The following is a 13,655-nucleotide window of genomic DNA, read 5'->3' as shown; positions in this document are numbered from 1 at the left end:
GCTTTATATTTTCTATTTTTGTTCACTTTTATTGCTGTCACAAGGAATGCAAACAGTATTTTTTACCGCAATAGGTATGTGACAGGTAATCTTTATGGAGAGATCTGGGGTCTATAAGATATTAGGATATTTTTAATATATTTTCTTTGATATTTCAGGGTGGCACTTCCTATCACTGAGAAAGAGATTGATTGAATCTTCACAATACATGTGGTTTTGGAGAGTACCACTTTATCCACTTCTGGCCCTGCCTATAGCAGAATGATGGCCGGGAAGTGGTTCAGTTATGCTGACTGGGCATCATATGACATTCAGCAAGATAACAAGCCAGCGCATGCACGTGGGGGCATGCAGCTCAGCGATCGGTGGTGTGGTGTGTCAGTCTGACACAGCGCATCTCCGAACTTGCTAAAGAGCCCCTGATGTAGGCTCTTTACCACATGATCAGCTATGTCCAATCACAGTGTAAAATAGGAAGAGCCATTTATCGGCTTTTCCTCCACTCGCACTGACAGACGTGTGTAGAGGATTATCAGTGTAGATTAATTATCAGTGCAGCCCCCCTTAGGATGCCCAACCAGGACCACCAGGGATGCACACCCAGGAAAGTGCCCTGTATTGAAGTGGTTAATCCGCATACACTCACCAAATGTCTTTCAAGCCAATTATGGTTATCTATGGTTTTAGAGAACTTTGTATTTTAATAATTTTGTATTAACTAAATGTATTTTTAAATGAATATATGTTTTGTTAGTTCGGTTGTCTGCAAAATCCCATACAGGGTAAAAAACAAAACTATGTAAATAGGGATGGTGGCAACCACTTTCCAAAACAGAGTGAACAACATTAACAAACTAGTGTTAAATAGTTTCTCATCTCTGTAACTGATACATTCTGCTGGAGAGTTCTGTTGAAAAACAACAGACTTATTGGCTGGATCACCAGTTGAAAATAGAAGAAAGAAAGTCTAAAAAAGAAAATGAATGCAGCCATCACATCTAAGAAATAGTAAGCTGCAATATAATAAATGTTTGCTTTTGGGTTTATTATCATGTTCAGTATTAAGGTGGGGTTTTTGTTTTCTACTCAGAGAAACTGCATAGTTTTTATTTACAGTTTGCTTTTATTAGGATAAATGAGCAGTCTCTTCTATTCTTTTAATTTAAATTACCTTTTGTGGAAACCAGGAACAGTTTCTGCAGAAAAAGAATGACATGCAAGACTCTGTGTCTGAAAATCTTGGTTACCAGAAAGATAGCTATCGCTTACAAATGACTTTTTTTTAGGCAGACTGAAATGAATAAGTGTTATGTACTAAAAAAAAAAAGTATACTTTTACAATATTCATTTTAGACTACCATTGTAGAAATGTAAAGTAAAGATCTACTTTATGATAATTTAGGTATAACAGTCTTCTGGTTTACTATACATTTTTTATTCCATCCAGTTACCTTTGACAAAGCTCCCAAAACATCCTTATTTCTTAGACTATAAACTAATGGGTTTACCATTGGTATTAAAGCAACATAAATAAATGAAAGGGTGCTGTCTTTGGTTTGAGAATTTTCAGCATTAGGAACCATGTACAAGCAAAGTGCTGTCCCATAATAAAGGAAAACTGTGGTAAGGTGTGAAGTGCAGTTTGAAAAAGCTTTATATCTCCCTTCTGTGCTATGGATCTTTAACACACTTGAAATGATATAAGCATAAGAGGCCAAGGTTAAAGAAGAAGGAAAGAAACCAATGATAAAATTGTCAACAAGTATAATAGTCTGAATGAGGGTAGTGTCACTGCAGGACAATTTAAGAAGTGCCTTGAGGTCACAGAAAAAATTATTAATGATGTTTGACTTACAAAATAACAAATTTGATGTAAGCAATGAGAGCAGTAATGAGTTTAGGAATCCAAGGAGCCAGGATGCTAAAGCCAAAAAGAAACATGAAACTCTGTTCATAATTAACGGATAGAGCAAAGGATTACAAATTGCTACATATCTATCATAAGACATGGAGGTCAGAATAAAAGACTCTATGTTTGCAGTTGCAATAAAAAAGTACATTTGCGAGATACATTCATTAAAAGACAAAACATTCATGTTGGTCTTTGTGTTCACCAAAAGTTTTGGAACGGTAACCGATATAAAAGACATGTCTAAAATAGATAGATTGCATATCAGAAAGTACATAGGATTATGTAACTTAGGAGCCTGGGTGATCAGCATTGTGATGATCAAATTTCCCAACATAGCTATCATGTAGATAATGAGAATTCCGGTGAAAAGTATCAGCTGGGTTTTTGGATTTGTAGGAAAAGCAACAATATAAAATCTATTCTGTGCTGTCTTGTTATACAGGCTGTCATCATCAAGCATTTTTAGAGAACAATGAAGCAAATCAGTCTGAAGAATTTGACTTTCTTTCCTAACCTACAAAAAAAAATACCACAAGATTCATATACAATTAATAAAATAGTTAAAATAAATACATTGAAAATGAGAAACCCCTTCCACTGTATGGTATGTCCAGTTTTGGATGTTCCTGGCTGTATGTTTACACAAGGCTAATTCAGTAAACACAGTTGGGTTATTTACTAAAACTGCATGGTGCAAAATCTGGTGCAGCTCTGCACAGAAACCAATCCTTTTTCAGGTTTTATTGTCAAAGCGTAATTGAACAAGCCAAACTTAGAGGCTGATTGGTTACTATGCACAGCTGCATCAGATTCTGAGTGCACCAGTTTTAGTAAACCTACCCCAGTATGGTTCAGAGCCAGGTGTAGGCATACCACATTGGTGGGCAATAAGTGAAGGTCCCCTATTACAGTAGTGATAAGTAAAGTGGGGTTATTGCCAGAATTACGTGGACATCATCAAGCAACCCCTAGCAACAGCTGGAGGAACCTTAGGGGTTCACAAAACTATGGTTTAGAAAGGCAGATCTAGATAGTTACTGGGTTGCTTCTATTATACCCCACATGAAATACATTAAGCACTGACATTAAAAGTTGAAACCCTTCAGATTTGGTCATGCTCCTAATTAGACAAATATGCACAAAATCAGCCCACTGGAGCCATAGCCAGATTGTTTGGTATTTGTATCTCTTAATCCAGAAGAAAATAAACATTAGCTTTCCTTCTGTAACATTTTGCTGCATCTAAAGACAAGAAAGAAAGGGATTCAGAGGGGGGTCCTAACTAAATCAGACCATCACATTGCTACTGGGCAGAAATCATTTATATTTAAAGATTGTATTTCTATGTTTCATTTAGACAACAAATATTTCCTTTTCATGTCCTACTTTATTTTGCTTTTGCTTGTTCTTTTACTCCCCAAGTTTTTGCCAAAAACTGAAATTTAGGGTAGCCAAAAGGTCTATTTATAAAGTAGTGAATGTGACTTTCACCAAACATTCTTTGGTGTAGAAATCGAACACTGTCATTTAAAACAAATACATCTGGCAGATTCACCTGCAGACAATGTTTTCTGAATGTTAAATTATCTGCTTTAAAAATATTCCCCTCATTGCCTTAAGTAAAAATATATAAGGCCAAAAAAAAAAATACAGAAATAAACATAGTAATGATGGTTCAACTGTGGCCTTACCTGCATTCAGATATGTTCTTTAGAAGCAAAATCAAAATTGGTTAGAAAAGGTTTACATGTTCAATATATACTTATAGAAAACAGTGTAGAGCCTTGGGAACCAAAGAAGCACCACTTATTCATTTGTTTACTCCAGTGGCTCATTAGAACGTTATGTTCCCAAGAGGTAAAATTGTTAATGAAATATATGTAAATGCAATCCTCATTGATGAATAAAACGTGGATCTGAATCTCTGTAGTAACCTTAAAAAAATACAGTATGGGGTATCTTTCAATGCTATTTTAAGGGTAACAATGAAAATATAAAAAATCTTATCAACATGCTTGAGTTACAGTAAATGGTGTTACAAAACAGCTAAATTTTTTCGGACACTGGCTGTGTACATATTTGACACAACAGTGTACACTGGCTGTACATATCTGACTGTGTAATAGATTTTTTTTCTTTTACAATTAGCTTGACTTACATTAGTGGATAGAAATGCCCAGTAGTTCACCGTGGCTGTTCCTGTTCTAACTGTCCTGATTCTGGCCAATTTCTCATATTAAGAGTTAAGAGGCCACACATCATCAGTGCAAAATTGGCCAGCAGCAGGACATTTTTAACTAGGTTGAATTTGCCAAAACATTCTAGAGAGTATAGGCAGGTGTTTTACTACATGAATTAAGAAAGCACAGATGACACAGCAGTGTTAAAATTGACCAGCAACAGAATAATTTTAAATAGCAAGATTAAGGACTACATTTTACATTTTTACATTTTTCAGGGTTAATTTACAAAAGACAAAACGCTGCATTTTGCGATTCAACTTGTCCCAGAGTTTAGTGAAAGTGATGAAGTTTCACTTTGCAAAAAATACCCAATTATTTGCAAGATAAATAAAAACGCGTTTTTGCTTGTACATCATTTGATACAGTAATGGAAATCAGCAGAGCTTCACATCATTTACTAAGCTCTGATGCCAATTATCTTGTGAAGTGCAACTTCCATTGCAAAATTATTAGCCTATTTGCCTTTAGTAAATAATCCCAGAAAGTACAGTCTGGGGGTTTACTACAAGAATCAGGATACTGCAAAGTAAATTGGTCAGTAGCTGGACAGTTTTAATCAGGGTTACTAGGCCAAAATGTACTAGAGATAGGAGTACAGGAAGATGTTTTACTACAAAAATTAAGAGATAAAGACACAGTAGTGTAAAATTGTCCAGCAGTAGGACAGTTTTATTCAGGACTAGTAGGCCTCACTGATGTATGCCTAACTTTTATTTTATCTATGTGGATTAGGGGTGTAGTGATATCATGTAAGGTGTAGGTGCACACTGTTTTTGCACTTAGGTTTTATTTATGTCAAACTATGCAGTGGCATGCTTCCAATAAAAGGCAGTAACAAGTGAATACTCAAGTATATACAATATATCCCCCTGATGTTGACATGTGATCCCTGTGTCGAAGACGCGTAGGGGAGGGGCCAGGATGGAGAGACTGACACGGACTTTACACCAGCGCTGTTCCAGCACAGCATACCGCACCAAACATCCAGTGATTTTGCATAGAAAGCCGTTATAGTATGGTGCACTGATGCACCAGTGCCATGTGAGTACCCCGATGTGGGGAGCGTTTTCTTTTAATAAAAGTATTTTGACTATATTACACTATATAGTTTCCTTTTCATTTATATGTATGGAGCCACATTGTTTCCAGCTGGAGGAGTGCAGCAGACACTGAGACTGAGCCCAGGGGTGGCTCCAAAGCATATTTGGACTCAGGGTAGAAGCTGAGTCACACGCTCTGAGGTGAGCACATTAGCTTAAGGGGGTCACGAAGGAGCACCGGAGCATGTTTTGCAGCACTCAGGATATCTTCGGCATGATGTTGGATTGTTGTCACAGCTGAACACCACCTGCACACATTGTTTTATTATCACTGCTGGACATTATTTGCACGCACTATTTAGAGTGCCAAAGAGAACTTTTTTTTTCATTATTTATTATTTATTAATTTTTTCATTTAAAAAAGCAAGATACTTTATATTGAGCACTAAGCACTTTTTATGTTGATTAAGACACTATGTATGGTGTAACAAGCACTATTAAGCACTAATTTATGATGTAACAGGCACTTGTTTTTTCACACCTTGTTTATTTATTCAACATTCATATTATTTGTATTTAATATTGTCACACTAGTAAGCACAGAGTTGGTTATTATTAATTTTGTTTTTGGGGTCACCCAAGCCCAGCGCATAATTTGTAAATTTATCCCATGCACGTTATATGAAGCGTGATTAGCGCATGCAGCTGGAGGTAGCACAAGCAAGGCATAAGATCATTGTGGCTCACAGAATTTTTCCAATTTGATTTATAAATAATTATAAATAAAAATAATATAAGAATAATAAAATAAATTTCCCCATGAGTCACTATCGCTCAATTCTGCAAGTGTTCTAATTTTCTCATTTCTAATTTACTATCGCTGTTTTCTAGCTGGTCTAAAACCACTTTTGACATAAAGGGACACTTTTTGGTTGCTATGGACAATCTCAAGTTTCAAGGCAGAAAGAACAGTATATAATAAAAAAAGGGCATGCAGGGCACTGGACAAAGTATTAGGGACAAAAGGGTTGCGAAATAATTTCATACAGTAATGTAATCTGTAAGATTACACTGTACTGTATGTATTATTAATTTTACATTTTTTTAATTTCCCGCCGGGCTCCGCCCCGTGTGTTGTGATGCTCTGAACACAGAGGCATCGGGCGGAGGACATAGCCCACGGACACAGCGGGGGGGAAATCGCAGGATCCTGGGGACAAGGTAAGTACACTGCACCAGGATCCTACAATGCAATCCCGAGTGTGGCTCGGGGTTACCGCTAATGGTACTGAAATTTAACCCCGAGCCACACTTGGGAAAACCGCCAGGGAGGTTAAACTGATGGCTCAGTCTGAACCAAGGTTCAGGCAGCACTTTGGCTGTTTGAGCACCCAAACCTTGGCCTGTCCGACCCCCTTGGCAGGAGCCAAGCATCATAAACAAAAGTGGTATTTCTACTACTTCTATTTTTGAAAGCTTCCCGCTGTCATTGGTTCCTAAGGAAGCAGTGTGTGCTTGCAGCTGCCATGTCCTTAGGAACTGTTGATGTCATGGCACATTGACTTATGCAGAATTTTGCCACACTTATAATATTTTATAAATGTCTAAGGTGATTGCATTAATAAATGTGATGAACTGGCCAGCTGATTTCAAAGAAAGTGTAATTTTATTTTATTACAAAGTGGCATTAAAAATGCAAAATAAATACAAAGAGTAAAATCAATTACAGGTCAATGTAAAGTAAACAAAAATACAATAAATACAAACAAAAGTTGGAAGAATACAGTTAAGCCATGTGCTTCAAGCAAGCATATCCTGCCATCTGAGTGAAAAGGAAGTGAAGTGTTCTGAAAGAGAGAGGGGTTGAGTAACAGCTGTTAGCAATATGTTCAGTATCTGTCAGTATGTGAATGTATATAGAAGCGCATGAATGAATGTGTGTCTTCATCAGTGGCGGCTGGTGAAGTTTTAGGATGGGGGCACCAGAACCCGCCCTTCCTTTTTGACCCCTCCCACTTCTCATAAGCCCCACTCCTTATATAATCCACCCACTCCGTCTCCTGTATTCCACTTGCTTCCACCCATAGTGTCAGGACTATACATCTCAGCATCACAGGATAGAGTATACAGCCCCAGACTGACTGGAATGATACCAGCTGATTGGAGAAAAGCCAATGTAGCACCAATATTAAAAAGGGCCCAAAATACATCCCTGGGAATTACAGACCAGTTAGCCTAACATCAATAGTATGTAAACTCTTGGAGGGGGTGATAAGGGACTATATACAAGATTTTAGTAATGAGAACGGTATCATTAGCAGTAATCAGCATGGATTCATGAAGAATCGTTCTTGCCAAACCAATCTATTAACCTTCTATGAGGAGGTGAGTTGTCATCTAGATAAAGGAAGGCCCGTAGACGTGGTGTATCTGGATTTTGCAAAAGCATTTGACACAGTTCTCCATAAACGTTTACTGTACAAAATAAGGTCTGTTGGCATGGACCATAGAGTGAGTACATGGATGGAAAACTGGCTACAAGGGCGAGTTCAGAGGGTGGTGATAAATGAGGAATACTTGGAATGGTCAGGAGTGGGTAGTGGGGTCCCCCAGGGTTCTGTGCTGGGACCAATCCTATTTAATGTGTTCATAAACGACCTGGAGGATGGGGTAAACAGTTCAATCTCTGTATTTGCAGACGATACTAAGCTAAGCAGGGCAATAACTTCCTCGCAGGATGTGGAAACCTTGCAAAAAGATCTGAACAAATTAATGGGGTGGGCAACTACATGGCAAATGAGGTTCAATGTAGAAAAATGTAATATAATGCATTTGGGTGGCAAAAATATGAATGCAATCTATACACTGGGGGGGGAAGAACCTCTGGGGGAATCTAGGATGGAAAATGACCTGGGGGTCCTAGTAGATGATAGGCTCAGCGATGAGCCTATCATCCCCTCCAAGGCAGCCAGTATATATATCTTTTGTGGCCCCCGGTGCTTGGGGATTCCTTGTATGGCACAAAAGATATACATGTCCAAATTACCAGGCGGGCCGTTCAAAACCAGGGCCATGCCTGCAGTAGGCCCTCTAACATCTGGTACACAGCGATTCCTGGGTCACACCCATCTTAGAAAGTTTTGAGGGGTGTGATAAGCCTGCAATAAAATATACATTTAGCAAAATCTCTGTGGATGGCATGGCACAAGGACATGCTCAGGGGAGCTTTGCTTTTTTTTTCCCCATGCCAATGGCTGCTGATAAAGGATGCATGCACTGTACTGTCACCATTTGAGGAGGTGACAAGGATGGTGAGCCATGACAATCTGGAGAACCTCCGTGGGAATCTAGGATGGAAAAGGACCTGGGGGTCCCAGTAGAAGATAGGCTCAGCAATGGCATGCAATGCCAAGCTGCTGCTAACAAAGCAAACAGAATATTGGCATGCATTAAAAAGGGGATCAACTCCAGAGGTAAAATGATAATTCTCCCTCTCTACAAGACTCTGGTCCGGCCGCACCTAGAGTATGCTGTCCAATTCTGGGCACCAGTCCTCAGGAAGGATGTACTGGAAATGGAGCGATTACAAAGAAGGGCAACAAAGCTAATAAAGGGTCTGGAGGATATTAGTTATGAGGAAAGGTTGTGAGCACTGAACTTATTCTCTCTGGAGAAGAGACGCTTGAGAGGGGATATGATTTTAATATACAAATACCATACTGGTGACCCCACAATAGGGATAAAACTTTTTCGCAGAAGGGAGTTTAACAAGACTTGAGTGGCCACTCATTGAAATTAGAAGAAAAGAGGTTTAACCTTAAACTACGTAGAGAGTTCTTTACTGTAAGAGTGGCAAGGATGTGGAATTCCCTTCCACAGGCGGTGGTCTCAGCAGAGAGCATCGATAGTTTCAAGAAACTATTAGATAAGCACCTGAATGACCGCAACATACAGGGATATATAATGTAATACTGACATATAATCACACACATGGGTTGGACTTGATGGACTTGTGTCTTTTTCAAACTCACCTACTATGTAACTATGTAACTATGTAACTATGACAGAGTATATAGCTCAGCTTCACAGATCAGGGTATATAGGTCAGCATTACACATAGGGTATATTTCTCTACCCCTCAACTGAATCCTTCAGTCTCCTCACGTGTCACTAATTTACTATCAGATATATCAGTCTGGATGTCGCACCACTTCCTCAAACTTAATCTATCCAAAACTGAACTTTTCATTTTTCCTCCACAACGTGCCTCTTCCCCAGATCTCTCTGTCAAAATCGATGGCACAACTCGCAGCCCATCCCCACATGCCAAGGTCCTAGGAGTAGTCCTGAACTACCTACAAAGCCATCCACAACGCTGCCCCCAGCTACATCACTGACCTAGTCTCAAAATACCAACCTAATCATTCTCTTCGTTCTTCACAAGACCTCCTGCTCTCTAGTTCTCTCATCACCTCCTCCCATGCTTGTCTCCAGGACTTTTCCAGAGCCTCTCCAAGCCTATGGAACTCCTTACCCCAATCTGTCCATCTATCTCCTACTCTATTAGCTTTTAGATGATCCCTGAAAACCCTCCTCTTCAGAGAAGCCTATCCTACCCACATCTAACAATTGTATTTTCATTTTGTCCAACTGATCATCCCCCACAGCTACTACCCTTTGTTCCACTTGACCCTCCCTTCTAGATCGTAAGCTCTAATGGGCAGGGCCCTCTGATTGCTCCTGTATTGAATTGTATTGTAATTGTAATCGATGAATTGTATTGTAAACAATTGTAATCGATGTTGTAAAGTGCTGCGCAAACTGTTGGCGCTAAATAAATCCTGTATAATAATAATAATAATATAGGTCAGTATTACAGATAGGGTATATAGGTCAACGTTACAGATATGGTATATAGCCCAGCGTTAGAGATACGGTATATAGCCCAGCATTACAGATAGGGTATATAGCCCAGCATTACAGATAGGGTATATAGCTCAGCATTACAGATACGGTATATAGCCCAGCATTACAGTTAGGGTATATAGGTCAACGTTACAGATACGATATATAGCCCAGCATTAAAGATACAGTATATAGCCCAGCATTACAGATAGGGTCTATAGGTCAGAATTACAGATAGGGTATATAGGTCAGCATTACAGACACAGTATTTAGCTCAGCATTACAGATACAGTATATAGCCCAGCATTACAGATACGGTCTATAGCCCAGCATTACAGATACGGTATATAGCCCAGAATTTCAGATTCCAGAATATGAAACTGACAGCACTGCCCCCCATCCAGGAGGTCCGGCACTTACCGATCTGTGGTGTCCTCTCCTCCTGTGTCTCCTCCAGTGCGGACAGCAGGCAGCAGTGGCGGCAGCAGTGGCGGCAGCTCCGGTGTCCGCCCCTTATGCTTCCTCCACTCTGTGTCTCCTCTTCCGCCAAAGCACTGGGCATCCAATAGGATCACCTGGCACTTTGATCAACCAAGAAACAGGTCTCACTGACCTGCCTTCTGATTGGCGGGGAGGACTGTAGTGTGAAAATAGCGAAGAATTTTTTGCTATGGTCACACAATTGGGTGGGATCAGGGCACACTCTCTGCGCCCAGAGCCCACCCTTTTTTGAAGCCTATTAGAGTCTCTGGCTCTAACCAGGTACTTAAAAAAACACCTACCCCCACCATAGGAATCTATGCACCCGGCGTCCTGAAAGGGACCAGGCGCATGGCTAGGGAGGCGGCGGCAGGGATGGGGGGGCGGTACCCGTGAGCCCACAATGCACAGACCACTGGTCTTCATGACTGTTTGTGTGTCTGTCCATGTGTGTCTCCAAGATGTCGTTTTATGTTAATTGTACAAGTTACAATTCCAGCAACAGAGTCCTTGTATTGCAAACCTCAATCCCATAAGTTATATTTTCCAATATGAAAAGGATGGAAGACAAAATAATTTTTACACCCTTAAAAAAGAAGCTCTCCTGGTCATACTTCTCATAGAGGTCACAGGAGTGCACACTTCTGTGAACCAGAATCAGCCAACAGTGGGCTAAAGTCTACTGCTGGCTGATGTAACAGAGTTGTTCCATACACTAAAACAATGTTAGTGCAGCGCAACAATATAAGGAAAAAAGCCCACTTCAAAATATAGGGACTCAGATGTCCAAAATGAAGAATGGCAAGTTCCCTCGTGGTGGAAAAGGAAATAAATTCTCCGGTGGCAAATTGGTGACAATATCCTCCACCACAGACAAACAGATGTGCTTACTGGATCAGGTGGACCTCTAATTATAGGAGGTCAGAAACGCATATATCCACTGAGACATGAAGGCACAGCCCAATGCAGCTGTGGGGGTCCCCAATCCAACACTGTAAACACCGATCCAGCAGTGAGATGCAGCAGTATTGGTTTCCAAAGCGGCAATAATAATGTGGAGACACAACAGTCCCAAAAAAAGAAAAAACGCTCTAAGTGTACTCTGTAGGTTTATTCAAGTAAGTAAAAAGCATAAAATATGGCGCTAACAAGCGCATGCAATAAAAATATCAATGAAAAGTTTCAATGGATAAAAAGGCATGTTCTCATGTAGGGATGAGCTTCGAGTTCGAGTCAAACTCATGTTCGACTCGAACATTGGCTGTTCGCCAGTTCGCCCAACAGCGAACAATCTGGGGTGTTCACGGCAAATTTGAAAGCCACGGAACACCCTTTAAAGGTCTATAGGAGAAATCAAAAGTGCTAATTTTAAAGGCTTCTATGCATGGTATTGTCATAAAAAGTGTTTGGGGACCTGGATCCTGCCCCAGGGGACATGTATCAATGCAAAAAGAAGTTTTAAAAATGGACGTATTTTCGGGAACAGTGATTTTATTAATGTTTAAAGTAAAACAATAAAAGTGTAATATTCCTTTAAATTTCGTACCTGGGGGGTGTCTATAGTATGCCTGTAAAGGGGCGCATGTATCCCGTGTTTAGAACAGTCTGACAGCAAAATGACATTTCATAGGAAAAAAAAGTCATTTAAAACTACTCACGGCTATAATGAATTGTCGGTCCAACAATACACATAAAGGTTCATTGATAAAAACGGTGTGGGAATTCCCCACAGGGGAACCCCAAACCAATATTTTTTAAAAAATGGCGTGGGGGTCCCCCTAAATTCCATACCAGGCCCTTCAGTTCTGGTATGGATATTAAGGGGAATCCCGCGCCAAAATTAAAAAAAAATGGCGTGGGGGTCCCCCTCAAAATCCATACCAGACCCTTATCCGAGCACGCAACCTGGCAGGCCACAGGAAAAGAGGGGGTGATGAGAGAGTGCCTCCCCTCCTGAACCGTACCAGGCCACATGCCCTCAACATTGGGAGGGTGCTTTGAGGTAGCCCCCCAAAGCACCTTGTCCCCATGTTGATAGGGAGAAGGGCCTCATCCCCACAACCCTTGCCCGGTGGTTGTGAGGGTCTGCGGACGGAGGGGCTTATCGGAATCTGGAAGCCCCCTTCCATCTTCTTTATTCTGGTGTTCTTTCGGTGTTCTTCTTCTTCCTCCATCTTCTTCTTCATCTTCTTCGATCTTCTCTTCCCGCATCTTCCTTCGGGCTTCTTCTCCGCTCCGTCCGCACGATCCGCCTCAGTGGGAGTCTTCAGCCGTGTGAAGCTTTGCTTCTTGACACTTCTTATATAACTGAGGATGGGGCCACCTGGTGACCCCGCCCTCCTCTGATGCACAGGGAATTCACAGGACTTCCCTGAGGCTTTCCCTGTGTTGTCAGAGGGGGGCGGGGTTATGCAAACTTGCCATTCTTCATTTTGGACATCTGAGTCCCTATATTTTGAAGTGGACTTTTTTCCCCATATTATTGTGCTGCACTAACATTGTTTTATTGATTGTTTATAGGCTTTGTGATTATCTATAGTGTTCAGCTTGCATCCATTAATTTCACCTATTTGTTTGCGCTGATTGCTTCCTGTTTATACACATTTGTTCCATTCACTAGAGGGATCCCAGCAATAATATTGGGATTCACCCAGATCCCTAACCAGCAACTGGCTCAGCTTCTTAGCATGCGGTTGAGCATTCAGCGGTCATGTGATCACTCAATTCTCTGGATGCTATTTTTCGAAAACACCTGCCTTTTAACCTAGAAAATGGAAAATTTTAATATGACAGTTTCAACTCCCATTGATTTCATTGGGGAATTTGGCATCTGAACATCTTTAAAGTTCGCCTAACAACACTCAAACCAACACTGTAAATATTTTAATATATCTTTTCATGTGACAACATTGAAGAAATTACACTTTGCTACAATGTAAAGTAGTGAGTGTACAGCATGTATAACAGTGTCAATTTTTTGTCCCCTCAAAATAACTCAACACACAGCCATTAATGTCTAAACTACTGGCAACAAGTGAGTACACTCCTAAGTGAAAATGTCCAAATTAGGCCCAA

At 40.4% G+C, this 13,655-nt stretch overlaps 1 protein-coding gene across 1 annotated transcript; it reads right to left on the bottom strand.

Moving 5' to 3' along the window:
• Positions 1–1,388: 1,388 nt before the first annotated feature.
• LOC141134020 (olfactory receptor 1E16-like) lies at positions 1,389–2,372 on the bottom strand. Its single transcript, XM_073623611.1, has one exon. The coding sequence runs from the start codon at positions 2,370–2,372 to the stop codon at positions 1,389–1,391; it is 984 nt and encodes a 327-aa protein (XP_073479712.1).
• Between the last annotated feature and the right edge of the window lie 11,283 nt (positions 2,373–13,655).

This window comes from Aquarana catesbeiana, linkage group LG03, assembly GCF_042186555.1.
Source record: "Aquarana catesbeiana isolate 2022-GZ linkage group LG03, ASM4218655v1, whole genome shotgun sequence".
Lineage (NCBI taxonomy): Eukaryota > Metazoa > Chordata > Amphibia > Anura > Ranidae > Aquarana > Aquarana catesbeiana.
Note: the sequence above shows the minus strand (reverse complement) of the source record. Positions and strands in the feature narration are given on the sequence as shown.